At 38.0% G+C, this 27199-nt stretch overlaps 1 protein-coding gene across 1 annotated transcript in view; it reads right to left on the bottom strand.

Moving 5' to 3' along the window:
• Nucleotides 1–6149: 6149 nt before the first annotated feature.
• The window catches only part of RLF (RLF zinc finger), a 95299-nt gene continuing 74249 nt past the window's right edge, over nt 6150–27199 (bottom strand). The window contains exons 7-8 of the mRNA XM_041738445.1: nt 15625–15766; nt 6150–11273 (exon numbers count right to left, since the gene is read on the bottom strand). Coding sequence (XP_041594379.1) covers nt 6627–11273; nt 15625–15766 — 4789 coding nt within the window. The 3' untranslated portion in view covers nt 6150–6626. The remainder of the gene's footprint in view (nt 11274–15624; nt 15767–27199) is intronic.

Raw genomic sequence — 27199 nt, 5'->3', positions numbered from 1 at the left:
TTTAATAAGACAGCAGCTCCAGGAACTACATGTACAGAGGCTTCAGGAACCTAGATATGCGTTAGGGAGAGTGGCCTGGGAGCCCAGGTGTTCTGGAGCCACTGTGAACTGTGCATTGTGATGTCACTGTTCTAAAGGTCAGCTTGCGGGATCCCTGGGTGGCGCAGCGGTTTGGCGCCTGCCTTTGGCCCAGGGCGCGATCCTGGAGACCCGGGATTGAATCCCACATCGGGCTCCCGGTGCATGGAGCCTGCTTCTCCCTCCGCCTGTGTCTCTGCCTCTCTCTCTCTCTCTCTCTCTGTGACTATCATAAAAAAAAAAATAAATAAAAAAAAAAAATAAAGGTCAGCTTGCTTCCCACTCACCCAGTGAACTTTCTCACTCAATCAGACACTCGCCTAGATTTTCAGTTCAGTAATATTGCTTTCTTCGATTTTTGGCAAGTTTTAGCTGTAGCACAGCACTGTCCAAATAGAACTTTCTGCAACGATGGGAATATGCTATATCTGCTCTGTCCAATATAGTAGCCAGTCGTCACTTGGAATGTGAATAGTGTGGCCAAGACATTGAATTTTACATTCTATTTAATTGTAATTACACTTAAGTTAGCCAATATGGCTTGGAGAGTGTAGATACAGAACATTTCCAATGACACATGGAAGGGACAGCAATTATTTTTACATGGCAAATGAGAAAACTGAGGTTAAGTGGAGACTTGAGAGGATTTAAAGAAAGCTTTCCTAAAGAGTGAATAGTTTACTTGGTAAATGTGGAAGGAGATTATTACTGGATTATTTTGCAGCATTCATTTTTTTCACATATCACTATTATGTAGAAATTGTGATCTTAGGGAAGACTATTTAAACATATTTGAGCCTCATTTTGTTCATCTGTTTACAGATGGGGATTCCACATCCTTTACAAAGTTTATATTAGAAACAGATGGTATAATTTTCTAAACACTTTGTAAACTGTAGCGTATTGTGCAGTAACTTATATGACATGTTATCAAATCAATTATTTGCTGACTTGTACCTATCTACATTCAGCGTGGAGGTATGAAAATACATACCATCTGTATGCAAAAACCTTATGAGAAGAGTTCACACACATGTATATTCTAAACTGTGAGGTCAATTGTGAAGTCAGCAAGAATCCAAAAGAGGGTTTGTACCAATAGGAGGGGGGAGGCACAAAAAGGAAGGGGCGAAAGGGTCGGTTATGACAATTTTTAGAAAAGTACTGTCTGATTGTATTTCAATTTGTTCATTCAGGTTGAAAGAACAGTAATAGGGAGGTTTGTAATAGGAGGAATAATTGTTTTGTTCTTGCAGGAAGGGGAGGTATGGCAGGTAGCTTCAGGTATCAGAGACACATCCAGAAAATGGAGTCTCGAGTGCTGTTGGAAATGTAGTACTGGGACGCCTGGGTGGCTCAGCAGTTGAGCGTCTGCCTTGGGCTCAGGGCATGGTCCCAGGCCCTGGAATCGAGTCCCACATCGGGCTCCCTGCATGGAGCCTGCTTCTCCCTCTGCCTGTGTCTCTGCCTCTCTCTCTCTCTCATGAATAAATAAATAAATCTTAAAAAAAAAGAAAAAGGAAATGTAGTACTTATGTCAGGGTGAAATGACCTACCGATTTAAGAGTGACTGCTATTGATGTTAAATCCACAGTCGGCTAGAGGCTGACAATACTGAGAATTCTTTCTAGCAAGGAATAAAAGTGACTCAGACAAGACTTTGGATTTGGCTATTATAGATCAGACATAGGTCAGAAAGCATTAAAGAATGGTAACCAGAAACTTTTTGGAGAAAGATAGGGCTGTGACAACTAAATCATTACTTGAGACTCTCCTTACTACATTAGAGCCCCCTGTTACACGGCACCTTACCCCTTACTTTCAAAGCACTTGACATAATTATAGTTATTTGTGCAATTTATGGTTTAACATTGGTCTTCCCTGTTGTAAACTTTAAAAAATTTTTAAAATTTACTTATTCATGAGAGACAGAAAGGCAGAGACACAGGCAGAGGGAGAAGCAGGCTCCATACAGGAGCCTGAAGGGGGCTCGATCCCCAGGCCCAGGATCACACCCTGAGCCGAAGGCAGAGGATCAACCACTGAGCCACCCAGGCGTTTCTGTGACTGTTGTAAACTTAAGGAAGACAGGGACCATGCCCCTTTTATTGACTACTGTATCCCTAGGGCTTGGCACATAACAGGCATTAAACAAAATATTAGGTGAATGCAAAGTCCCCGGAAAGAATCCTAAATATCGGGATCCCTGGGTGGCACAATGGTTTGGTGCCTGCCTTTGGCTCAGGGCGCGATCCTGGAGACCCGGGATCGAATCCCACGTCGGGCTCCCGGTGCCTGGAGCCTGCTTCTCCCTCTGCCTATGTCTCTGCCTCTCTCTCTGACTATCGTAAATAAATTAAAAAAAAAAAAAAAAAAGAATCCTAAATATCCTTATGGCCTAAACTGTTCATTCATCAAGTGCCTATTACCGTATTTGTGTACTTGTTTGGACAGAATCTTTATAGAGTAGCTGTTAAGAGGGTAGGCTTTTGGGAGTACAATGAATCTGGGTTAAAAGTTTTGGCTCTCCCATTCACCTACCTTGTTCCCTTGAGCAAATTACTAAACCTGAGCCCTAATATCTATCTTCATTTGTGAAGTGGGAGTAATTCCTTACCTTGTAGGCCTGTAATGGGAATTTGATAATTTGTATAAAAGAAGAAGCTAGGGTGCCTGGGTGGCTCAGTGACTGAGCATCTGCCTTTGGCTCAGGTCTTGATTCCAAGGTCCTAGGATTGAGTCACACATTGGGCTCCCTGCAGGGAGCCTGCTTCTCCCTCTGCCTATGTCTCTGCCTCTCTCTGTCTCTCATGAATAAATACAAATCTTAAAAAAAAAGCAAAAACAAAAAACCCCAAGCTACCCTTATAGGTAAGTGCAACTATTATTTGTAGTGACATTTATGACAAAATACACAGTATTGTAAATCTCAATAGTGTAAGGTGCCTTAAAAGAATCTAGTCCAAAAAAACCCCCATTTATAGTTTGACTCCCTTCTTAGACACCTGAAAACGTCCAACAACGAAGAATTATCGATATGCAAGGCATCTCAGCCTACCTTTAGATGGTCATCTATCCATCTATCCAGCCAGTCCACCCAGTAATCTTCCACATCGGACCCTATTAGGATGGAACTTCGGACTCATGCAATGCTTACTTTATGCCTTATACGTTCTTCATTGCCTTTCAAACAAAATCAAAAATCTAGAAGCTGGTTACATAGCCCTAAAATACCTGGTTGCTGTTTACCTATCCAGCCTTCTCTCATTTCCTTTTCCCATTTTTAGCCTCAGTACCAGCTATACCAGACTCATCAATGTCATGAACATACCACAAAGCCTTTCCACACAATACGATTATACTCTCTGGCTAATTCCTACTGGTTCTTTGGGTTTCACTTCAAACATCCCTTCCTCAAAGCAGCTTTTCCTGGCCTTTTTTGGGGGTCCTGTCACAGCCACAGCTCTCATGTAGCGCTTCATTTTTATTGTTTTGTTTATTGTGTATCTTCTTTACTAGACTCTCATCTCCACGATGCAGGAAACTGTGAAGTTCGACACCCAGGAGTTGGCAGATAGTGTTGCTTCGTGAATATTTGGCTGTAGCTTTCCTGTGCCTTCAGGCGCCTGGAATACAGGTGAAACCTGTCAAATACAGGTTGACAGGTTAAGTCTGACTATCCTGGTTCCTGTTCTCAAGGTGGTTCCGACTTCCAAATGCAGTCTATCACAGAATCTATTCCTGCAGGTGTAGACCAAGCAAGTCAGATTAGAGCAGGTCCCTCTTTCCAGTCTCAGCTCTACATAAGAGAAGGCTTTGCCCCTGAGTCAGCAGGATAAAGTGAGAGGCATCACAGTCTATCGTGAGGGTGAGAGGTGGGGAGAAGGGACTGAGAAACCTTTCTGACTTTTATAAATTCCTCTCAGAAAGAGAAACAGGCTCACAGAAACAGTATGAGCCAGTTTTCCTCTCTTTCCTCAAATGAGAAAACGTCAACAGATGTAGAATTAGAATTGGATCTGCATGACCTAGCTTATACTTACACTTCAAACTTTATATCCCATTATTCACTCCCACAAACAATATACTGTTTTTGATGTACTTTCTTCACATGAAGTTCCACTCCCTGATATCCTTCCAGTCAGAAGAAATTGGAAACGAGGCTCCACCTATCCCCAGCTTCTAACAGCTAGGGAAAACACTCCATCCTTAAGTCTGTATGTCAAATGAAGGGAAAAGTACCTACTTCCTGAAGTTATGAAAATTCAACAAGATAATTTTATGTAAAGTGCTTTTAAGAAAGTGTAGCTATCCTGAATTCTCACAGTACTTTCCACTATGTTCTAGGCCATTGCTTCAGGAATTTTTCTGTGCCTATGAATCATCTAGAGATCTTACTAAAATGTAGATTTTGGGCCAGAAGTTCTGGAGTGGGGCCTGGCCTGACATTCTACATTTCTAACAAGCTCTAAGGTGATGCCCATGCTGCAGGTCCACTGCCACACTACGATTAACAATGTTTAAGCTACCCTAGCCCTCACATGAAGGCTCCACACTGGCAGATGCCTTGACAAATTTATTTTGGGATTTTTATCTCCCTAAGCATCTGAAACTGCCTCTAAATACGTGTACACTTGAATATTTGGTTAATGACTAATTCCATCTTCCAATGACTATGTTCTTGGCAATGCAGGTCAGAAGTAGGCAACCCAGGACAAATAGAGGATAGATTTGGGATTAATAAAAGGTTTCTTCTCCATCATTCCCCATCCTCTCTTTCACACATGTTCATGAACAAGGGGAAACACTGAAACAAGTGCATTCTGGGTAAAAGGATAGAATGAAAGTGGCACTCTCAACTTCTGTCAGTTACAGGGCAGATCTTGAATTTAAAAAGACTCTGAGGGGCACCTGGGTGGCTCACGGAGTTAAGCGTCCAACTCTTGGGTTTCAGTTCAGGTTGTGATCTCAGGGTCATGGGATAGAACCCTTTGTGGGGCTCTGTGCTCAGTGTGTGGTCTGCTTGTTCCTTTCCCTCTGTTCCTCCACCCACTCTCTCTCAAATAAATAAAATCTTTAAAAGTAAAAATAAAAATAAATAAAAAATAAAAGGGCTTTGAAAACAAAGTCATTGCTTCCAGGTTCATAGCAGCATTGGGGATAAATCCTAAAGACACATCAAATATAAACGATAGTAATAAAAGTACAAAACTCTGACCTTCTATATTGTCATGTAACTTCACATGCTGGGTTTGACATAAAACATGGTCGTTAGTAAGTCCACAAAATGAAACAAGATCTCCAACTGGAATAGAAAGTGATTTAGGATAAATCATTTAGGCTTGTACTTGAAGCAAACTTTCAATAGGGTTCTGAAATTTAGGGTTTGGCTCCCCTACAAATGGACTAACTATATCCTTTCAGAGGGTATAAGTCAGGAGTGGATGAATGGATGTAGTTCAGTCTTAAGACAATTAGCAACTTTTTCTTGTTCTGGGCCAAAAAGTCTCTAGTATAAGGAGTCTTAAGAATGAATCCACCAGGTGTCTCAATCATACTAAAGTGACCTACAAATTGTTACTGACTTAACATTATTACAATGAACTTCATCATGTTATTTTGTTCAAATCCTTCAAAGGGTCTCAGCTGCCTGTGGCTTCAAGTCCAAACTCCTTAGCATTCATGGTTGGGTTCCTGCCACCTATCTCTACAATAATCTCATCCACCTCAGTGCTTCTCTTTCATTGCAGCCTACCAAATTACTTGTGGTTCCCTGGAAACATGACTGCACACATCTATGCCCTTCATGTTCTGCTTGGTATTTTCTCCTTCTACCCAGGCAACTCCTGGACATCCTTTTTTGGGAGCTATCTTGACTCTTGGGACTATTCAATTTTAGATTTTTCTTTGCACAAAAATTTTAAGACAATATATTGTCATTCAGAAAGAAGCTGTATCGAAATGGTTTGGTTAACAAGAAAAACTATTGGGGCAAATACAAGTGCACATTCCAGAAAATATTAAGTGCAGTTTATGTATGGTATGAAAACTCATTATGAGTAAACAAGAAATGGGTGAAAAATTGTAATTTATTGAAACTCAACTCAAAAAATATAAGATGCTGTAGTGTACAATATATTACACAAAGCACCCTCAGGTGCACATTCAAGTCAAGTAAGAACTCCATATCCCTTTCCCTAGCCCTCCCACCCTGGGATCTTAGTATTTGTTCCATATACAATCATGCACACTTAATTTGAAAAAGGAAGCCCCAATATATTTTGATGTATTAATTAGCACCAAACAAGAGTACAGTTCCATTTTTTTAATAAACAAACAAACAAAAAAAACAAACCCAATCAATAAACCAACTGGAGAGCTAATGGACTCAGCCAATACTGCTGACATAGATATTATACATTCATGTAAATACACAGCCTATTCTACCCTAAACAACAGTGTGGCTGGTTCTCAGCCTTTGTTCAAGTTGGCAATTGTCCCCATGTTGCAGTGTTGGAGCCAGTCTGTTTCTAAAACAAAATTGCTATTTAGGAACTTCCTACACAAAGCTCATCGGTCTTTTTTGTTGGAAACAAGTCTAAAATTGGTGTGGAAAACTTAGATCTTTCAAGGACAACCACTGGCCGTAGATAATGAAGCTGTTTTAAGGCAAGCTCTCCACAGTCTGTTAATGCTTTGTCCAATACAATCCTCAGGTTCTCCAAGGAAGGAACTGCTGCTGTCTCAGCTACTATCAAAGGTGGGATTGCAGTCAGGTTCTCATGAATTGCAGAGTCACTGGAAGAATGAGGTATGTCAACTTCAGGGTCATTGTCATTCACCATATTATTTGTCATAACACTCCCTGTTAAGTCATTACTGGGTTGTGAAGAATTACTTAATGTTAAGTGCTCCGAAGGCTCCCAATCATCAAAATCGTCTTCTTTCTCTTCACTTTCCTGAATAAATTTCAGAAATGAAGATTCAAATCCCATAGGTTTGTAAGTCTTCAAATCAAATGACCTAGGCTGTGGATGCTTCCTAAAATTCTCTTTTGGGACATGGGTTGAATTTTTTACAGTGTTTTCTTGCCCTGAACTTTGCTGCCCAGTTTCTGAGTCTTTGATCCTTGGTAAAGGCAGCTGGAAACTTGTGAAGTAAGTCCCACTTTCAGTCCCACTAGGATTAGGTATGGAATTTTCTATTTTACAAGGAGGAGGCTGAACTATATTACATTGTTCCAAAGAAGTGGTTTCCGAACTATGGTTACATTTCAAAGTTCCTCTGTAGAGCAAAGTATCTGCATCAAACACTGGTTTGCTTTCTGTACATCCTTTCTGACCTGCCTCCCTTTCGCCTGGATGAAGGGAATCAGTGCTCTGGGCAGGGACGCTACTGTCACCTGGGGAATGGCTGTGCTTCGTGCGCTCTGATTCACAGCTATTTTCTTCTTTCTTTATATAGGGGTCTGCTTCAGAAGGGGGCTCTTCCTTAATTTTGGTACCATACTTAACACAGACGACAAGATTTTCCATCTGTTGCTCTAAATAGGCACTACTCATCTGATGGGTGCGTTTATAATGCCTCACTATGCTGCTCTCCAACTTCACCACAGATAAGCATCCTTGAACCATGCAGGGATACTGTGTGTGCTCAGACTGCTCCACACACATATGGAGGGCTTCAGCTCTTGTTTTAAAACTAATCGGAGCCTTCTTTTCTTTGATTAAACTACATTTTTTAGCTTTAGCATTAAATGATCTCCTGGTAGTCTGATGTTCATGCCCTTGAGTGAGCGCTGTAGGACACCCCTTTTCACTCCTTAGTAGCCTTTCATTTGCCACTTTCTGGCTTCTAAACAGATCATCGTAATAGTCTTTATGTCGGTAATATACATGTTGAGAATAATTACTGCGATGGGTGAAAATCTGGCCACAGCCATTAAGATCGCAATGAATTTCATAATCTGAATGTATTTCTCCTTCAATATTATGCTGTTCCATCAAGTGGTGCTTCAACTTGCTGAATGTATAAAAAACAGCAGGGCACTGAGGCTGGTTACAGGAAAACCTTGCTGCAGATTCAGCTTCAGAAAGCACTTTAGGCTCTTCAATATGGTCTAGGTTATGAGAGTCACTACAGTGCTTAGCAAGAGCTTTGGAACACAGGAAGCGTTTGTTACATTCCTTATATTTGCAAGCAAATATCTTTTTACATTTGACAAGTTCCCTTTTGGTTCTTGCTTTGTCTTTCTCTAAACATAATTGTTCTTTGTTGTACTGATGTACAGTTCTGTAATGACGAATCAAGCCTTTTAGATTGGTGAATGAGGAGTTGCAAGTTTTATGGATACAATGGAATGGTTTGTGGTATTTATTCAAAATATAGCAGAGATTTCCTTTAGCAACAGTTCTCCTGCTACCTCGTCCCTCTCTTCCTTCTCCTTCTTCTCTATGGCTACCTATTGGTGATGAAATATCAGATGTTTTACTTTCTGTTTCTTCGCAGGATGACTCCAAATCTGTTTCTGAACTGCATTCATCCTTTTTAGAGTGACAGTGTGGCTTCTCAGAGTTACTGCTGGGATCACGGCCAAGTTCTGTAGGGCAATCACCTTTTAATCTGTCTACTGAGCACGGGCCTTCATGATCACATTTTTCATTATCTAACAGTTTGTGAGTTACTCTGTCACTGCCAATCTGATGTTTATTTTTATAATGAATCCTAAGATGTGTTTTTCTTGTAAATGACCTTTGGCAAATATGACACTGGAATGGGGAATACCGATGTTGAAACATGGTTAACTGAAGGACTTTTTCTTTTGAATAATTATGTTTTTTAAGATAATGCATTAACAAAGCCTCTCTGGTCACAAATTCATATTTGCATCCTTGAAGCTCACAGAAAAAAGGCTTAGCTGCCAACTGTGCCAGGTACTGACTTGGCATATTCTCATCTTGATTCTGAAAATTAAGGTCTGATATAGGTGAAACCGATTGAAGAGACTTAGCACCACTGGATGGGTACCCCTGCAATGACCCTGAGAAAGATCCATGTGTCATTGAGTTTTTCAAGCTTAAATGTTTCAAGCGTAACAAAAGTTCCAACATGGTATCCTCTGTACACGGCCTTTTAGAAGCACAAATGGAAGCTTCTGTGGAATAACCTTGATATTCTCGTTTGCATTTAGTATGAATATTGTGATCTAGACCTTCATCGGGGGAGTCACTGTTTGTATCTGAGCTGGGTTTAGGTTCTGCATCAAACTTTTCAGTTGTTTGATTATGTTCATTACCCAAACAGGGAAAGAGATCTTTTGTCTTTATCTTTTTGGGTTTGAAATGGTATGGGTGAACCTTCCGTAAATGCTTTTGCATCCCTCTTGCATTTTTGTATGTGGAACCACAGCCATCAAAACCACAGGTAAACTTAGTCCCATCAAAACAAACTGCCACACTGGAACATTTTTCTTTTAAACTGGAGGGCACAAAGACCTTCTCATGAGATAATAATATATCCTGCATGGTTTCAGAGTGATCCAGTGTATCAATTAACTCTTCATTCAAGGAAGCTGAAGAGCTATGACTTAACTGATCACTAGAATTACTGTCACTGTTTTCTTTCAGATTTTCTGCAGTTTCTATTTGAGAATTAGCTGATCCTGCACAGAAAAGAAGATCCTCAGGTAAATGTGATTTATCAGTTTGGTCAAGTAGATGGGGCTGATTGATACAATCTTGCTTTTCACCTGGCGCAGCCTCCTCAAGTTTCACTGATTTTTTCACATCTCCATTTGAACTTTCAACATTATGCATTGAGAGGTGATCTTGGTATTCAATTTTGGAATAATAGAACTTTTTACAGCCAACAAAGTTGCATGTGTAAGATGCATCCCTAAAGTGTTGTGCTTCATGGTGGTAAAGCTGTCCCAAGTCACTGAAAACAATATTACAGCCATTTAATTCACATTTATAACGCAGATCATCATGTTTTTGTTTATGGTTAAGTAGTTCATTCACTGATCCAAACCTTGCATAGCAATCTATAGATACACACATATAAGGTTGAGGACCACAATGCACTTGTTCATGCTCCCGCAGGTGAAAAGCAGACATGAAATGTCGTCGACAGTAAGTACACTTCTCTCTTCTGTTTTTCATATCCAAGTAGTGCTTGGCATTTTCATCATTATTTTGGTGTTCAGCTTTAAGATGCACACTTAAGTATTTAAATTGTTTAAATACACGGGAACAGTCTGTGCCAGGACATGGGTACAGATCTCTGTCTTGCAGGTGGCAATCTTCTAGTTTGCTGAATGTGACATATTCATGAGACTCTCCTTTGGCTTGTTCATCCAAGGACTGGTTTTGCTCCAGGGTTGCAGAGGGGCTCTTGGGACAAATTCCCTTTTGAGAGCCTTTCAACAGTAATTTCTTTCTAGAGCGGTCCCTTCTGCTTGGTGGCATTTTAACATGTTCCATCACATGAGGAACAAATATTTCTTTTCTCTTGAATTTTTTAATACAAACTGGACAGGTGTAAATTCCATCTTCCATATGCATCTTAGAATGATGAAGAATCCTGGCCTCTATACATTCCCGCTTACATAACAAACAGAAAAATTTATATTGAAGCCACCTCTGGTATCTTTCAGAAGAACCAATAGGTTTTTTGTCTCTTTTCTCTTTATGCTGATCTGTTAAATCTCTTCTTCTGTATTGTTTATCTTCTTTACCTTCCTCATAATCACTGAGAAATGATTCTAAAACATCTGTGTCATTAATAGACATTTCATAGCCACTTAGATCATCATCAGAATCGGAGGCTTCTTGTCCTAGCAGTTGGTGACAGTGTCGTTTTAAAGTTTTCCAGTCCCAAAATTCAGGATCAAAAGGCCAGTGGGCCTTTAAAGCTAGTAAGAGCTCACATCGGAGAGAATTTGGAACTGGTGCATTTTCTTCATCAAATTTTTGATCTGGCTGCAAATACAGTTCTTCCAACATATTAAATCCATCCAAACTGGGTTCAATTAAGAATTCTGTAAGCTGACAGGCTCGTCTGACCTCTAAATCTTCTGGTAAAAGACAAGCAATTGTTTTACAAACTGATGCCTTCATTTCTTCATCTTCGCTTGATCTGAGCTGAAGAGCTCTGACACATAGTAAAATTGACACCCCAAGACCAGCATCTTGAGCCTGTAAGAAAAATAGGGGGGAAAGTCATTATTCTTTTTTCATATTAAATATTCATTCAAGGAATATTGGTAAGATATAAACTTCTCAGAACTTTTAGAGTTCTTAAATTTATGTTTACTCTCTCTTCCTGCAACTGACATTTAGATCCTGCTTAGATGTTACAACCATGAATAACAATGAACATTTATAGTGTCCAACTTTATAAGGCACTACATATTAAAGCAATCTCTAACCCTCAAAGAATTTGCTTATATGCCAAATGTATATAAACAATAAAGGTGTATGAATTCAAAGGAATTCAGGATAAATAAGGTCATTGAAGTTGATTCAAAAAAGAATTGTCTTAAGCTGGTTAGAAGGACAGGGCTTAAATAAATGGGTATAAGAGGAAACATCTGTATAAAAGTGAGTCTAGGATTGAATTCAATTGAAGAAACACATGGGTCAGGAGAAGCTGGGTGTTTTCAAAATCTTAAGGCTAAAATAAATGATGCCCCATTGCCCCCAACCCCTTTTTTTAGAGGTGGGAGGGGCAGAAGGAGAGAATCTCAAGCAAGCCTGATCCAAAGCTGGATCTCACAACTCTGAAATCATAACCTGAGCTGAAATCAGGAGTCTGATACTTAACTGACTGAGCCACCCAAGTGCCCTTGCCCTATTTTCTCATAAAATAATTAGTACTTTATGGGAAAGTACTTCCCATGGGAAAAACAACAGAGTCTTTAAATCTCTATATAGCAAGAGGTTCTCGGAAACTAGTCAAAAATCAGGAAAAAGATCTGGTCATTATGTGATAAAAGGCTAGTGCATACAAAATGATTTATGTGAGAGACTGAAATGGAATGTGAAAATATGAGCAAAGTAAAGTGGGATTGATTATATGGCAGAGTGGCTTAAAATTTGGTACTTAAGAGCATAAAGGTTTTTTAAAAGTTTTACCTCTGCCCAACATGGGGCTCTATTCATGACTCTGAGACAAGAGTCACATGGTCTACAAACTGAGCCAGCCAGGTCCCCAAGAGCATAGAATTTTGAATCAGATTTTGACTACCTTTGAATACCAGCTTCACTACAGTGACAAGTTCTTAAATCCTAAGTTGTTGCTGCCTCATCTATAAAATGATAACAGTAGTGGTAATGTTAGATTTTCCTCCTAGTATTGTTATGAAAATGAAGGTAATATAAAGTGATTACTATGTTGCTGGCACATCATAAGTATTCAACAGAATACCATGTAAAATAACTGAGGATAAATTGTTGTTCACATTGGTAATCAATTTGTTAAGCAATTCTTCTGTGTTGGGCACCATTCTAATTCTAGGAACACAAAGAAACAACTACCATCAATTTACAGAACCCTTACTACATTCTAGGCACTACTCCAAATACTCTTTTCATATATTATCCTCATTTTTATAGATGAAGAAACCACAGCTCAGTAGGTTAATTGCCCAAAGTCACCAGCTAATAAGCAGAGGAACAAGGATTTAAACTTAAAGCGATCTTTGTACATAACCCGAGTTCTTAACCACTTTACACAGCCAATAAAAATTCCAAAGCTTATCTGACATGCCTATATCCCATGTGCCCTGGATATAATGTATCTCACCACTCTCATTCCTTCAGCTACCTGGTTTAAAATCAATTTAGTTTTATCTATCAATATCTTCAAAATTTATTTCCATATTCCATATCCTAATTCTAATATATTCACCATCTTTTAACAAGTAACTTCTTGGTATACTTGTTTAGAATGTATAATGGTATTTTCAGTCTATTTTTTGAACAGTGCTTAGTGATTTCATCAGTTTACCCTTTTAACCAGATTTGACTAAGAAAGAATAGACATTCTCTGCTGTTTATCTCAGTCTTCCAAAATGGAGTTTAAGTAATCATAATTTGTTGAGAACAAATTATTTGTGACTTATTTTAAAACTTATCAGATCCTCCAAGTTCTCTGTGCTCTAATTTATAAATGATAATCACATTATGCAATTTGTCAAGATACCCATGGTCTAGTCCTGACTCTGCTGCAAAACAGGTTTATGATCCTTACAAGTCACATAACTTTATGTGACTTCTATGATGATGTACTCTGGCTTAAGCTATTTATATAAAATGGAAGCCCAGAAGATAAAAGGTATTATAATAAGGCCCTCTCCATTATATACTCATTGTTGCCTTCTTTTTTTTTTTTTTTTAAAGATTTTATTTATTTATTTATTCATGAGAGACACAGAGAGAGAGGCAGAGACACAGGCAGAGGGAGAAGCAGGCTCCATGTAGGGAGCCCAATGTGGAACTTGATCCCGGAACTCCAGGATCACGCCCTGAGCCACAGGCAGACTCTCAACCAGTGAGCCACCCAGGCGTCCCCACTATTGCCATAAGAGGCCTAAAGCCCATACAAGCTTTTCAGCATCATTAACCTGTTCCATCCCAAGGTCTATGTCACTTTTTACTAGTTGCCTCCCAATATCCTTTCCCCTCTTTTACTCTAAGAACAGAATACCTGATTTCTATCGGTTATAAAGTAAGTAACCTGAAATAATGAATATATCTCGTCTCCCTTGCAGCTAGATATGGATGGACCTGTATCTGTCTCTGTGTGTGTGTGTGTGTTTGTGTGTATATATACTGGAGGGAGTGAGGAAAAGGTGTATCATAGTGTGGTTCCTGTGGTTTTTCCACTCCCCTCGCCCCCGCCACCTTGCTATCTGGAATGGAGACATGATACCTAGGACTGAAATAGTTAGGTTTTAGAATATGAGATCAAACTATATATTGACTGTAGACAGACAAAAGGTACCTGGGTTTCCATTAAGTGGAGCCACTATAAGCCACCTTCGCCTGTCTGCCTGGATTATTTATCTATATGAGAAAGGGAGAAACTTCCATCTTCTTTAGACCACTACTATTGCAGGATATCTACCATTCATAGCAGAACTAGATCCTAACTGAAACAGGTTAGATCATCTCTCTTTAAAAACCTAGAAGTGAGTCTCTCAGTTTGAAAGGAATTCTATCTCACTTCCCTTCCACCCACCAGTCCACATATTTTCTACCCTTCAGGCCAATTATCATGAATGATTATAGTAGAAAGTACCCTAGACTAGGCTTAAAGAGAAATGGGTCTGGTTATGCAAATGGACAGAAATTCCTTAGTCTGTGTCAGAAACCCATTTTCCCTAGTCCTCTAGCAGCTTTCTCATTTTCTGTGGTTTCTCATGGTAAGTAGAATTCTAAAGTGACCCCCCCCCAGTGACTCTCACCTTTGTATGAGAGGTGAGAGGTTCTCTCCTCCCCTCAAGTGTAAAGGGATCCTGTAAATACAGTATCATTCCTATGATTATGTCATATAGCAAAAAGTAATTTTTTAAAAAATAAAGGTTTAACTAAGTAAGTTAAATATAACTTAACTTATATTTATAAAGTTATATTTAACTTATTTAGTTAGGTAATTAAATAATTATCACCTAAGTTATCTATCTGACCATGAATTTACGTTTACTTATTTATTTATTTACTGAATTTACTTTTAATAAAATGTTTTGCTTCTTCCTGTCTTCACTAGAAAAGACCAGACTAACATATTTCAAAAAAAAGTATAGGATATAGACGGTTACAACATTAAAAGAGACAGGATGTATCAAAGATACAACTGTGCCTTGACTTTGGTATAAACAATTCTTGGATGTTGTCAAAGAAGTAACCCATAAAACATACCCATTTGCCATTATAGATACGGGTATACTAAGAGCTCACTCATGAGCAGATACTAAAAACAACACAAAAATAGAGCAAAAATAGAGTTAAGATTCATCCTGAATCTCTAGGCTGGTAGGCTTAGCATATATATAGGGCTGAACTCAAAACACAAGGCTTTATATATGGTGCTTCCTCTCATTTTAGCAAATATTTATTTCCTGAAAATATCTAACTTGCTTCCGATTGGTTTTCACAGAGGTTTACAATTTATATACAGTTGATTCTGGAACTGTTCTACTCTTTCAACACTTAGAAAATGTATCATTCCATTCTTAAGGAAAATATAAAAACAGAAAATTATTCTAGTAAAAGTAGATATAGAGTAGTTGAAGTGACAGCTCAGAAACATAATTGTTCTTTACTCCAATGGCCTGTCCCTTCAAATTACTATTTTTCCATTAAGAAAAGCTATGGATTCCAGAAGGTCAATCCGTAGAAACAGCTAGATATGTCCAGTTCCATAATCTTATTAAAGCCCATTATTTCTCATTTTCCCTCATCTAAGAGGAGTTGCCTGAGAAGTTATCTCCCCACTCATTCCTCCATTTCAGGACAATTATCATAAAAAAGCAAAATTACTCACTTCAGTTTGTATAACTCTAATCAGGCAAAATAAATGCTGCTGTGTTTTAGCTATGACACCAAACTGACGACAGCGCTCCAAAAAAGTGTCTAAAGAAGGGTCAATTCTTCTTTGTAGTTTACTCCAAAAGAGAGTCAATTCCCTATAAAAAGAAAGATTAAGGTAAAACATTTAAAGCAACTGGTATTTGCTATCCACCTCCCCACCCCATTTTGGTGTTTTGTTTGATTGTATTTAATAGTAAGCAAAAACTAGAGGAAAAAAAAAGCTATCTATATTCCTTATTGTATCCCTTCAAACTGGTAATATTGTTAAGAATCCTCTCTGAAAATTCCACCACTTTTCTTCTTTGTGGAGAAAAGTTAAAAACAACAGACTACTTCCTTTATTTTTTTATTTTTATTTTTTTTGACTACTTCCTTTATATTGACTTTTTTTTTTTTTTTTAATGCTCGGATCTAATGAAGGACCCGAATTCACAACCCTGAGATCAAGACCTGAGCTGAGACCAAGAGTTAGACACTCAACACTCCCATCGTGTTCCAAAAGGTTTTACCCCTTACAGTGGTAATTATATTGACTGAATTAAACCTGATCCTAGTAGGCAGGGATCATCTGACATTCCTACACTGCTAGCAAAATGTACACAACTAATAAATATTCTAACAGCATACTTCTCCACACTAAATCTGCTCTTTTCCAGCTCTATTAAATTTGATGATGCTACTTAGGCATGTATTTTGGAATGTTTAAATATTACTAATAAAACTAGTAAAATGGCATTCTTGGAAATGGCTAAAATACGAGAATCCTATAAATATTCATTATGGAAACAAAGAAAAGTTTGGAAATAAGTTAATTAAAAGCATTGAATGGGTTAAGAGAAAACTCTTAAGGAAAAGCACTAAAAAATACCTAGGATAAAAATGCTAATATGAACGTGAAATGTGAATGCAAGGTAAGTCACTGAGTAAAACTAAAGAGAGAATGTTATCACTTAAAAGTGACTTGGGGGATCCCTGGGTGGCGCAGCGGTTTGGCGCCTGCCTTTGGCCCAGGGCGCGATCCTGGAGACCCGGGATCGAATCCCACGTCGGGCTCCCGGTGCATGGAGCCTGCTTCTCTCTCTGCCTGTGTCTCTGCCTCTCTCTCTCTCTGTGACTATCATAAATAAAAAAAAAAAGTGACTTGGGATCAAATCCCGAGTCGGGCTGCCTGAGTGGAGCCTGCTTCTCCCTCTGCCTGTGTCTCTGCCTCTTGCTCTCTCTGTGTCTCTCATGAACAAATAAATAAAATCTTTTTTAAAAAAAAAAAGTGACTTTTTTCTGTACATTCCAACACATATTGTAATATTTGTTAAATAACTTTCATAAAGAAGTACTATTTCACAAGCCAGTTTTAGAACACTAGTATCTATTGCTATTAACAGACTGTTATAAGGAAGATATGCACAAATACAAGGCTTAATGAATGAACCTATCTTTTTACAATAGAAAATAAACATATTGGGATCCCTGGGTGGTGCAGCGGTTTGGCGCCTGCCTTTGGCCTAGGGCGCGATCCTGGAGACCCGGGATCGAATCCCACATCAGGCTCCTGATGCATGGAGCCTGCTTCTTCCTCCGCCTGTGTCTCTGCCTTTCTCTCTCTCTCTGTGACTATCATGAATAAATAAAAATTAAAAAAAAAAAAAAAAAGAAAATAAACATATTTAACAGAACTTATTTTATTATACTTTTAAAAGCTTATAATCATTTTGTGATGGAAAATTTGAGCTATAATAAATAAAATGAACTTAAAATGCCTTTAAATATTTGTCTTGGTGACTAGGGTTGCTTTCCTAACCAGAAAAAGTAAAAATTGAGACAGGTCACCTTTCAGAATAGCTAGTGGCCAGGCAAGTAACTAGGACCACTGTTAGTTTTTAAACTCACAAGACTGCTTCTTATAGATGTTAAGATCTTAGTAATAAAAAATTTTGAGGATAGTGCAAAATTCAGAATAACAAAGGAAGTGGAGACTTATATATGCTCAGAGATAAAAAGGAGTTCTACCAAAATATATGTGCAAAAAAAAATCTATCCTATTTGAAAAGAACAAAATTATCCTATTTGAAAAGAAAACCAGTAAAACCTCATTATGAAGAGAAAAGGGTAAGGAATATCTACTATCTAAAATTCATCAACTAGAGGTGCCTGGGTGGCTCAGTCAGTTAAGTGTCTGCCTTTAGCTCACTGGGTTCTCTGCTGAATAGGGAGCCTGCTTCATCCACTCTCTCTGCCTGCCGTTACCCTGCTTGTGCTCTCTGTCAAAAAAATAAAATGAAATAAAATAAAATTCATCAACTGGCTAGAAGTTCAAAGTCAGGCAAATCTGATAAAGTGATAAGTTGAGAATTAAAGTCTCTCAAATAATTTTTTTATAGATTATTTATTTTAGAGGGAGAGGTGCAGAGAGAGACGGAGAGAGAGAATCTCAAGCAGAGTGAAGATTTCTGCTAAGCAAGAAGCCCACCTGGGGGGGGGGGGCTCAACCTCATGGCCCCAATATCATAACCTGAGTCAAAATCACGAGTTAAGTGCTTAACCAACTGAGCCACTCGGGCACCCCTTAAATAATTTTTAAAAAATAAACCAGAATGTTTAGGGCTTGATTTATTCCAAACTAAATATTTCAAGCTATAGTTATTTTAAATCCAAATAATCATGACCAAAAAAGGATCATTTTTATCATGTATTTTTTGTTTTTATACATACTTACACAATTACAATTCAATAATTTAAAACTGCCATTACCCACCCAAACATATAAACTTGCCTAAATGAAACTAAAACAGTATATTACTTATGACAATGCCATGATGCCATCCATTCAAATCTGCACACTGGAAAACTGAAACCACCAATAAATAGTAACCCAGAGCCTGCTGGATCATATAAATAATGCTAGGAAGGACAAATGCTTCTTCATTACTACAATGATGATTTTAAAAGATGAATAGCCATTAATTTTAAAAGATGAATAGCCATTAAAAGATATATTGAAAATGATTCTATTGTACAGATGCTTCCAGTATTCAGATAATTTATTGTACCCTCAAACTAGCCTGATCCATACCTCAAGTCAAAAAAATTACATACAAATTCAAACAGTCTGGAAAGGACATTTAGTTCTATTAATAGTGGGAAACACAGGGCACCTGGATGGTTCAGTTGGTTAAGTATCTGCTATGGGCTCAGGTCATGATCCCAGGGTCCGGAGATAGAGCCCCCACACACCCCTACCCCAGCCTCCCCTTGCCCCACATCCCAGCTCCCTGCTCAGTGGTGAGTCTCCTCCTCCCTCTTCCTCCTTGTGCTCCTTCTCTCTCTCAAAGTCTTAAAAAAAAAACAGTGGGAAACATATTTTGGTAGAGATCTAGCTACCAAGCAGGAACTTTAAATTACACTGTGTTATGGCATTGCAGAAAGCTTGTGGAGTCTAGCTAGTATGTCACACTGATATCCGGAATTTAGGGATTTTGGAAATGAGGCAAAGAAAACTTTGTGCAATTAAGGAGTGACCATCCTTAAAGATGGCTCCTACAAATATAGTAGTTGATTCTCATGACTACTTTTTTTTTTTTTTTGACTTTTTATTTCTGACAAAGTTGGGTTAAATAAAACACATATGGATATCTGGTCTTTGACAGGTACTGAGAATAACATTCACGTTGACCCTGATATATCACAGTCTAGGCTGAGAAAGAACAAGCAAGAAATTACATCTGAGGAAACACAAATGTACAATATACAAGATTTAAATTCAGATCTAAGAAAGCAACAATCATCTAGCAAATACTTGTTGAAAGCTCTGTGTGGAAGTTTAAGTTTCACCTGTATTAACTCTATTTTAAAAGTAGTAAAAAAAAAAATAAAAGTAGTAAAAATAAGATAAAAACAGAGATGGAGGCAAACCATAAGAGACTCTACAGGGAATAAAATGAGGGTTGCTGGAAGGGAGGCGGGTGACAGGATGGAATAATTCATGATGGACATTAAGGAAGGCATTTGATGTGTTATACGCAACTGATGAATCACTAAATTCTACCCCTAAAACTAATACTATACTATATGTTAATTAACTTGAATTTAAGTAAAGCCAAAATATATAAAAAATAAAAGTAGCAATAGTAATTACACATCTATGTGTATACTGTCCCATTCAAAAATGGTTATCTTTCTCATTTGCCTGACTACTCTATTACCACTGCAGACATCTATAGGAAACTCATTCCTCCAGCACAATTTTGATTTTTGCAGAGAACCAAAACTCTTTTGGGGCTAAGATTAATGAATAAGTTAAGCAATATACCTTTTGTTGATAAAAAAAAAAGTGGCGACTGCTATAAAGTATTATGACATGTTTTATTGTGGTTTGTAAATATCTCTGAAGATTTCTAAGAAAATAAACTATTTTGGGTGATAGTTACATAGTTTATATACTTCATGTATTATCTTCTGTAGTGATCACATTCAAGAATGGGACTTCTGGGACACCTGGGTGGCTCCACGGTTGAGTGACTGCCTTTGGCCCAGGGCATGATCCTGGAGTCCTGGGATAGAGTCCCACGTTAGGCTCCCTGTAAGGAGCCTGCCTGCCTCTCCCTCTGTCTGTGTCTCTGCCTCTCTCTCTCTCTCTCTGTGTCTCTCATGAATAAATAAATAAAATCTTAAAAAAAAAAAAGTGACTGCTTTTTTTCAGATTCCAACCTGTCACAGTTTTACAAATATGTTACAAAAAATACCACTTAAATTTTTTTTTCTCTTCTCCACAAATATTCAATATAGCCCACTATTTTCAACACAGGAAATTTCTAGCACAACAAAAGAATCTATCCTACCTATTTGAAAAGAATTCCTGAGTTTAATTTTCCTTAAATTCACTGTTTTACATTATAGTTATTCTAATTTCAATATCCAAATAGCAAAACAAGTAAGCAAACACCTATGAAAACAAAAGGGTAAAAAAAAAAAAAGTTTCCAAATCTGAAAATTGTAGATCCTGTTTCTCTATGAATTGCCTGGAAGTAGCTCACTTTTAACAAAGTGTGATGTGACTTAATATTTTCTTTCGTCTACTCATTATAGCTCCTCAGGAGGCCAACAAGAGGGAAATCCCTCTTAATCCCTTCCTGTTGCAGGGGAGCAGCATTAATCCCAGAGCCACTAATATCCTTGGAAGGGCTATAATGTGGCTGAGTGAACAAAGAAAGAAAAAAAAGTTATAGGTCATTCTAAAAGGGAAGCGTTATCAGGAATATTAAAAGAACTGTCTAACTATAGTTTTAAAATTACTTTGTAATCAAGAAAAATCTCAAACAACCTAAACTTATACCTAAAGGAGCTAGAAAAAGAACAACAGAGCCCAAAGCCATAAGACAGAAGAAAATAAAAACGATTAGAGAAGAAATAAATGAAATAGAAACTAAAGAAAACAGATCAACGAAACCAGGAGCTGGTTCTTTAAAAAGATAACAAAACTGATAAACCTTTAGCCAGACTAAGAAAAAAAAAAGTGCAAATAAATAAATCCGAATTTAAAGAGGAGAAATAACTGACATCACAGATATACAAAGGATTATAAAAGAGTATTATGAAAATTATATGTCAGTAAATTTGACAACCTGGAAGAAATGGATAAATTCCTAGAAACATATAACCTTCTAAAACTGAATCAGGAAGAAATAGAGAGTTTGAATAGACCAACATTAGTTGGTAGCAGTGAAACTGAATCAGTAATCAAAAAAGTCCCAAAAGTCCAAGACCAGATGATTTAACAAGTGAATTCTGACAAACATTTAGAGAATAGTTAATATCTATTCTCAAACTATTCCAAAAAATAGAAGAGGATGGAAAGATTACAAATCCATTGTACAAGGCCAGCATCACCCCAATACCAAAGCCAGGTAAAGACACTACACAAGGGGACCCCTGGGTGGCGCAGTGGTTTGGCGCCTGCCTTTGGCCCAGGGCGCGATCCTGGAGACCCGGGATCGAGTCCCACGTCGGGCTCCTGGTGCATGGAGCCTGCTTCTCCCTCTGCCTGTGTCTCTGCCTCTCTCTCTCTGTGTGACTATCATAAATAATTTAAAAAAGTATTTAAAAAAAAAGACACTACACAAAAGGGAAAATTTAAGACAGTATCTCTTATGAACACAGATGCAAACATCCTCAATAAAATATTAGCAAGCCAAATCTAACAATATATTAAAAAAATTACTCATCATGATCAAGTGGTATTTATTCCAGGGATGCAGTCACAAATCGATCAACGTGGTATGTCACATAAACAAGTGGAAGGATAAACCATACAATCCTCTCAAAGCAGAAGCAGAAAAAGGATGTGACAAAGTACAACATCCATTCATGATAAACATTCTCAAGGAAGTAGGTTTTGTGGGAATATACCTCAACATAATAAAGACCATATATGAAAAACCCAGAGTGAACATCATACTCGATGGTGAAAAACAACTTTTCCTCTAAGATCAGGAGCAAGACAAGGATGTCCACTCTCACCACTTTTTTTTTTTAAGATAGATAGATAGATTTTTATTTATTTATTTATTTATTTATTTATTTATTTATTTATTTATGATAGACATAGAGAGGGAGAGAGGGGCAGAGACACAGGCAGAGGGAGAAGCAGGCTCCATGCCGGGAGCCTGACGCAGAACTCAATCCCGGGACTTCAGGATTGCCCCCTGGGCCAAAGGCAGGCACCAAACCGCTGAGCCACCCAGGGATCCCCCACTCTCACCACTTTTTTTTTTTTTTTTTAACTCTCACCACTTTTATTCAACACAGTACTGGGAGTTCTAGCCACAGCAATCAGACAACAAAAGAAATAAAAGGTGTCAAATCATTAAGGAAGAAGTGAAACTTTCACTATTTACAGATGACATGATACTATATATAGAAAACCCTAAAAATGCCACTAAAAAACTACTAGAACTGAGCAATGAATTCAGTAAATTCACAGGACACAAAATTAATATACAGCAATCTGTTGCATTTCTATGCATTAATAAAGCAGTGGAAGGGGGTTGGCTGGTTGGCTCAGTCAGTTAAACGTCCAACTCTTGGTTTCAGCTCAGGTCATGATCTCGCAGTTAAGAGATCAAGCCCCACATTGGGCTCTGTGCTCAGCACGGAGTCTGCTTCAGATTCTCTCTCCCTCTCTCCCCTATTTGTGCTCTCTCTCTCAAAAAAATAAATAAAATCCTAAAAAAAAAAAATAAAGTAGTGGAAAGAAAAATTAAGAAAACAATCCCATTTAACTCATGCACCAAAAATAATAAAATAACTAGGAATAAACTTAACCAAGGAAGTGAAAGACCATTACTCTTGTTAAGGGATCCCTGGGTGGCGCAGCGGTTTGGCGCCTGCCTTTGGCCCAGGGCGCGATCCTGGAGACCCGGGATCGAATCCCACATCAGGCTCCCGGTGCATGGAGCCTGCTTCTCCCTCTGCCTGTGTCTCTGCCTCTCTCTCTCTCTCTGTGACTATCATAAATAAAAAATAATAATAATAAAAAAAAAATTAAAAAAAAAAATTAAAAAAAAAATATCTACACTACCTGGGGCACGTTGGTGGCTCAGTCAATGCCTGACTCTTGATGTTGGCTCACTCAGGTCAGGATCTCAGGGTTCTTTTTTTTTTTTTTTTTTTTAATTTTTTTTTTTTTATTATTTATTTATGAGAGTCATACAGAGAGAGAGAGAGAGAGGCAGAGACATAGGTAGAGGGAGAAGCAGGCTCCATGCACCGGGAGCCTGACGTGGGATTCGATCCCGGGTCTCCAGGATCGCGCCCTGGGCCAAAGGCAGGCGCCAAACCGCTGCGCCACCCAGGGATCCCAGGATCTCAGGGTTCTGAGACTGAGCTCTGTGTTGAGCTCCATGCTTGGCGTGCAGCCTGTTTTGGATTCTCTTTGTCCTTCTCCCTCTGCACTCCCCATTCCCCTCCCACTCTCTTAAAAAAAAAAAAAAAAAAAGTCCACACTACCCAAAGCAATCCACACATTCAATGCAATCCCTATCAAAATACCGACAGCATTTTTCACAGAACTAGAACAAACAATCCTAAGATTTGCATGAAACCACAAAAGACCCCAGATATAGCTAAAGCAGTCTTGAAAAAGAACAAAGCTAGAGGTAATCAAAACTGTATAATACTGGCACAAAAACCGACACACAGATCAATTCAATGAACACAATAAAGAATCCAGAAATAATCCCATACTTTTATGGTCAATTAATCTACAGTGAAGGAGACAAGAATATATACAATCGGAAAAAGACAATCTCTTCAACAAAGGGTGTTGAGAAAACCAGACAGGACCACTTTCTTGGACCATACACAAAAATAAACTCAGAATTATATTAAAAGACCTAAATGTGAAACCTGAAACCATAAAATTCCTAGAAGCAAACAAAGGCAGTAATCTCTTTGATATCAGTCATAAAAACATTTTTCTAGATATGTCTCCTTTGGCAAGGAAAACAAAAGCAAAAAAGCAAAATTAAAACTATTCAAACTATACCAAAGTAAAAAGCTTTTGCATAGTAAAAGAAACCATCAACAAAATGAAAAGACAAGCTACCGATGGGAGAGATATTTGTAAATGATGTATCTCACAAGGGGTTAATACCCAAAAACATATAAAAAAAATTATACAATGGAATAGACACAAAAACAAACAATTCAATTTAAAAATGGGCAGAGGACACAAAAAGACATTTTCCCAAAGATATACAGATGACCAACAGACATATGAAAAAATGTTCAACATCAATAATCATTAGGGAAATGCAAATCAAAACTGCAATGAGGGGATCCTCATTGGCTCAGTTGAGCTTTGGACTCTTTTTTTTTTTTCAAGATTTTATTTATTTATTGATGAGAGACACACACAGAGAGGCAGAGACACAGGCAGAGGGAGGAGAAGCAGGCTCCATGCAAGGAGCCAGATGTGGGACTCGATCCAGGGAATCCAGGATTAGGCCCTGAGCCAAAGGCAGATGCTCAACTGCTGAGCCACTCAGGCATCCGGAGCTTTGGACTCTTGATTTTGGCTCAGGTCCTGAGATGGAGCCCTCTATCAGGCAATGCACTGGGTGTGAGCCTGCTTAAGATTCTCTCTCTTTCCCCCCCTCTGCCCCTCCCCCAATTCATTCTCTCTAAAACAAACTTTCACAGATTTTATTTATTTATTTATTTGTGGGGGAGGGGGAAGAGAGAGAGAGAGAAAGAGAGAAATAATGACAGGGCAGGGGCAGAGGGAGAGGAAGAAGCAGACTCCTTGCTAAGCAGAGAGCCTGACGCAGGGCTCGATCCCAGGATCCTGGGATCATGACCTGAGCGGAGGCAGATGCTTAACCAACTGAGCCAGCCAGGTGCCCCCCTTAAAAACAAAACAAAACCAGTAACAAAAAACCCAAAAAACCACAATAAGATACCACCTCACGCTTGTCAGAATGGCCAATATAAAAAAATAAAAGAAATAACCAGCATGAGCCAGGATGTAGAGAAAAAGGAAACCTCATGCACTGTTGGTAGGAATGCAGGCTGGTGCAACCACTCTGGAAAACAATATGGAGGTTCCTCAAAAAATTAAAAATAGAATTACCATATCAAAAAGATATATGCACCCCTATGTTTATTACAGCATTATTTACAAGAGCCAAGATATGGAGGCAGCCCAAGTATCAACATAATCAATAGATGAATGGATAAAAAGATACTACTACACACACACACACACCCTAGTCATAAAAAGAGATTTTGCCATTTGTAACAAACATGGATGGATCTAGAGGGTACCATATTAAGTGAAATAAGTCAGGCAGAGAAAGACAAATACCATATGATTTAATTCATTTGTGGAATTTAAGAAACAAAGCAAATAAAAAAGAGAGACAAATGAAAAAACTCTTAAAAACAGGACAAACGACAAACCGGTGGTTACTAGAGGGGAGGTGGGTGGGGAGATACGTGAAATAGGTGAAGGGGATTAAAAGCACACTTATTGTGATGAGCACTGAGTAATGTACAGAAATGTTGAATCATATGTTGTACATCTGAAACAAAACAAAAAACCTACCTCTGTAATCTACACACATCCCATATGTGATTTAATACATTTCTTAGTCCTGAAAATCTAGCTATCACTAGCAGATACTTTTTCATTATAAGCAAAGAAATTAACGGTCACAAGAAAAATTAAAATTGGGGTTTGCTTCTCAAGAAACACATCTGTTTTTCTAAAGCTAAAATCTCTAATCTGTAATGTATGAAAAAAACCCTCAATTTAATGATCAAAACCCTCATTGCTACATAATTCTTTTTATTTATATCACCTATTTTTTATTTTCCTTATAAAACGCCCATAATGAGTATTACAAAATATATTTAACTCTCTATTCCACTATCTACTTTCTTATAGGAGATATAACTCTGGACTAGTGGACCCAGTGGTAGAAGGCTACAATCTGAATTCTGGTGCCTGTGCCAAGAAAACCACCACAGGAGAAGAAAAGCACTGGATTAGCAGTCCAAAACCCTGGATGTGAATCCAGTTCTATCACTTTAGCCTTAAGATCCTGGACAATCACAAAACTTCCTCTGGACCTCCACTGCCTCAACTGCACAATGACAATTATGAGAGTTGGGTGAGATGATTGATAGTACATAAATAATATTTCTATATAAAATAATAAAAAGAAATATAGTGGTATATAATGCTAATAATAATAAAATTGTACTAATACACACAGATCCTCCAAAAAGAGATTGATGAAGGTTAAAGTAAACAAAGGGCTATACTGGGTTTTAAAATGCTCATTTTCAACTTTAAACCATCCTAAGGTTCTAAAATGCTCAAGGTTCCTCTTATCAAGATCATGCAAATCCAACTTTTTCTTTGAATTAAAGCTCATCAGAGATTTACCTCCTCCTTGAAACTTTTCTTAAACATACAGTGAGAGCACCTTTCTTTAATATCCATCCTATAGCATTATCCGTATTACTAATCTGATACTCATTTACAGTCTTACATTCTGGGTTTCCTGTGTACCAAGTCTGCCTCTTTGTACTAAAAAGATTCCATACAGTTAGAATGAAAGAACAGTGGGTTACACTTACTGTTTCCTTTTTTAGCAACTAAGTACTCTGGAGGCAAACAAGATATAAACTGAATTAAAACCAAATTGTGTAATTCTGCTATATAGTACCAAAGTTGCAAGAGATGCTTATTCAAATGGATATCCTTCTCTAGGGCAAAGTTGACCTAGAAACCTACATAATTAGTGGGTTTCCAAACAAGAGGGGAAAAAACTATCAGAGGATACATTAAGTGTAAAAGAAAACGACCTAACACCAATTTGTTTCATGTTGCTATAATTTTATCCTCAAAGATATATCTTAAATTTAACAGACAATCCTCTATAGGATGATCAAGAAGAGCTCAAACTTTTTACCTTCTCTTTATTTCTGGACTCTTCTGGAAAATATCAAACCAATAATATATTTTT

The sequence above is a fragment of the Vulpes lagopus genome, chromosome 23 (assembly GCF_018345385.1).
Source record: "Vulpes lagopus strain Blue_001 chromosome 23, ASM1834538v1, whole genome shotgun sequence".
Taxonomy (NCBI): Eukaryota; Metazoa; Chordata; class Mammalia; order Carnivora; family Canidae; genus Vulpes; species Vulpes lagopus.
The sequence above is the reverse complement of the archived record's forward strand: the minus strand, read 5'-3'. Positions and strand labels throughout refer to the sequence as shown.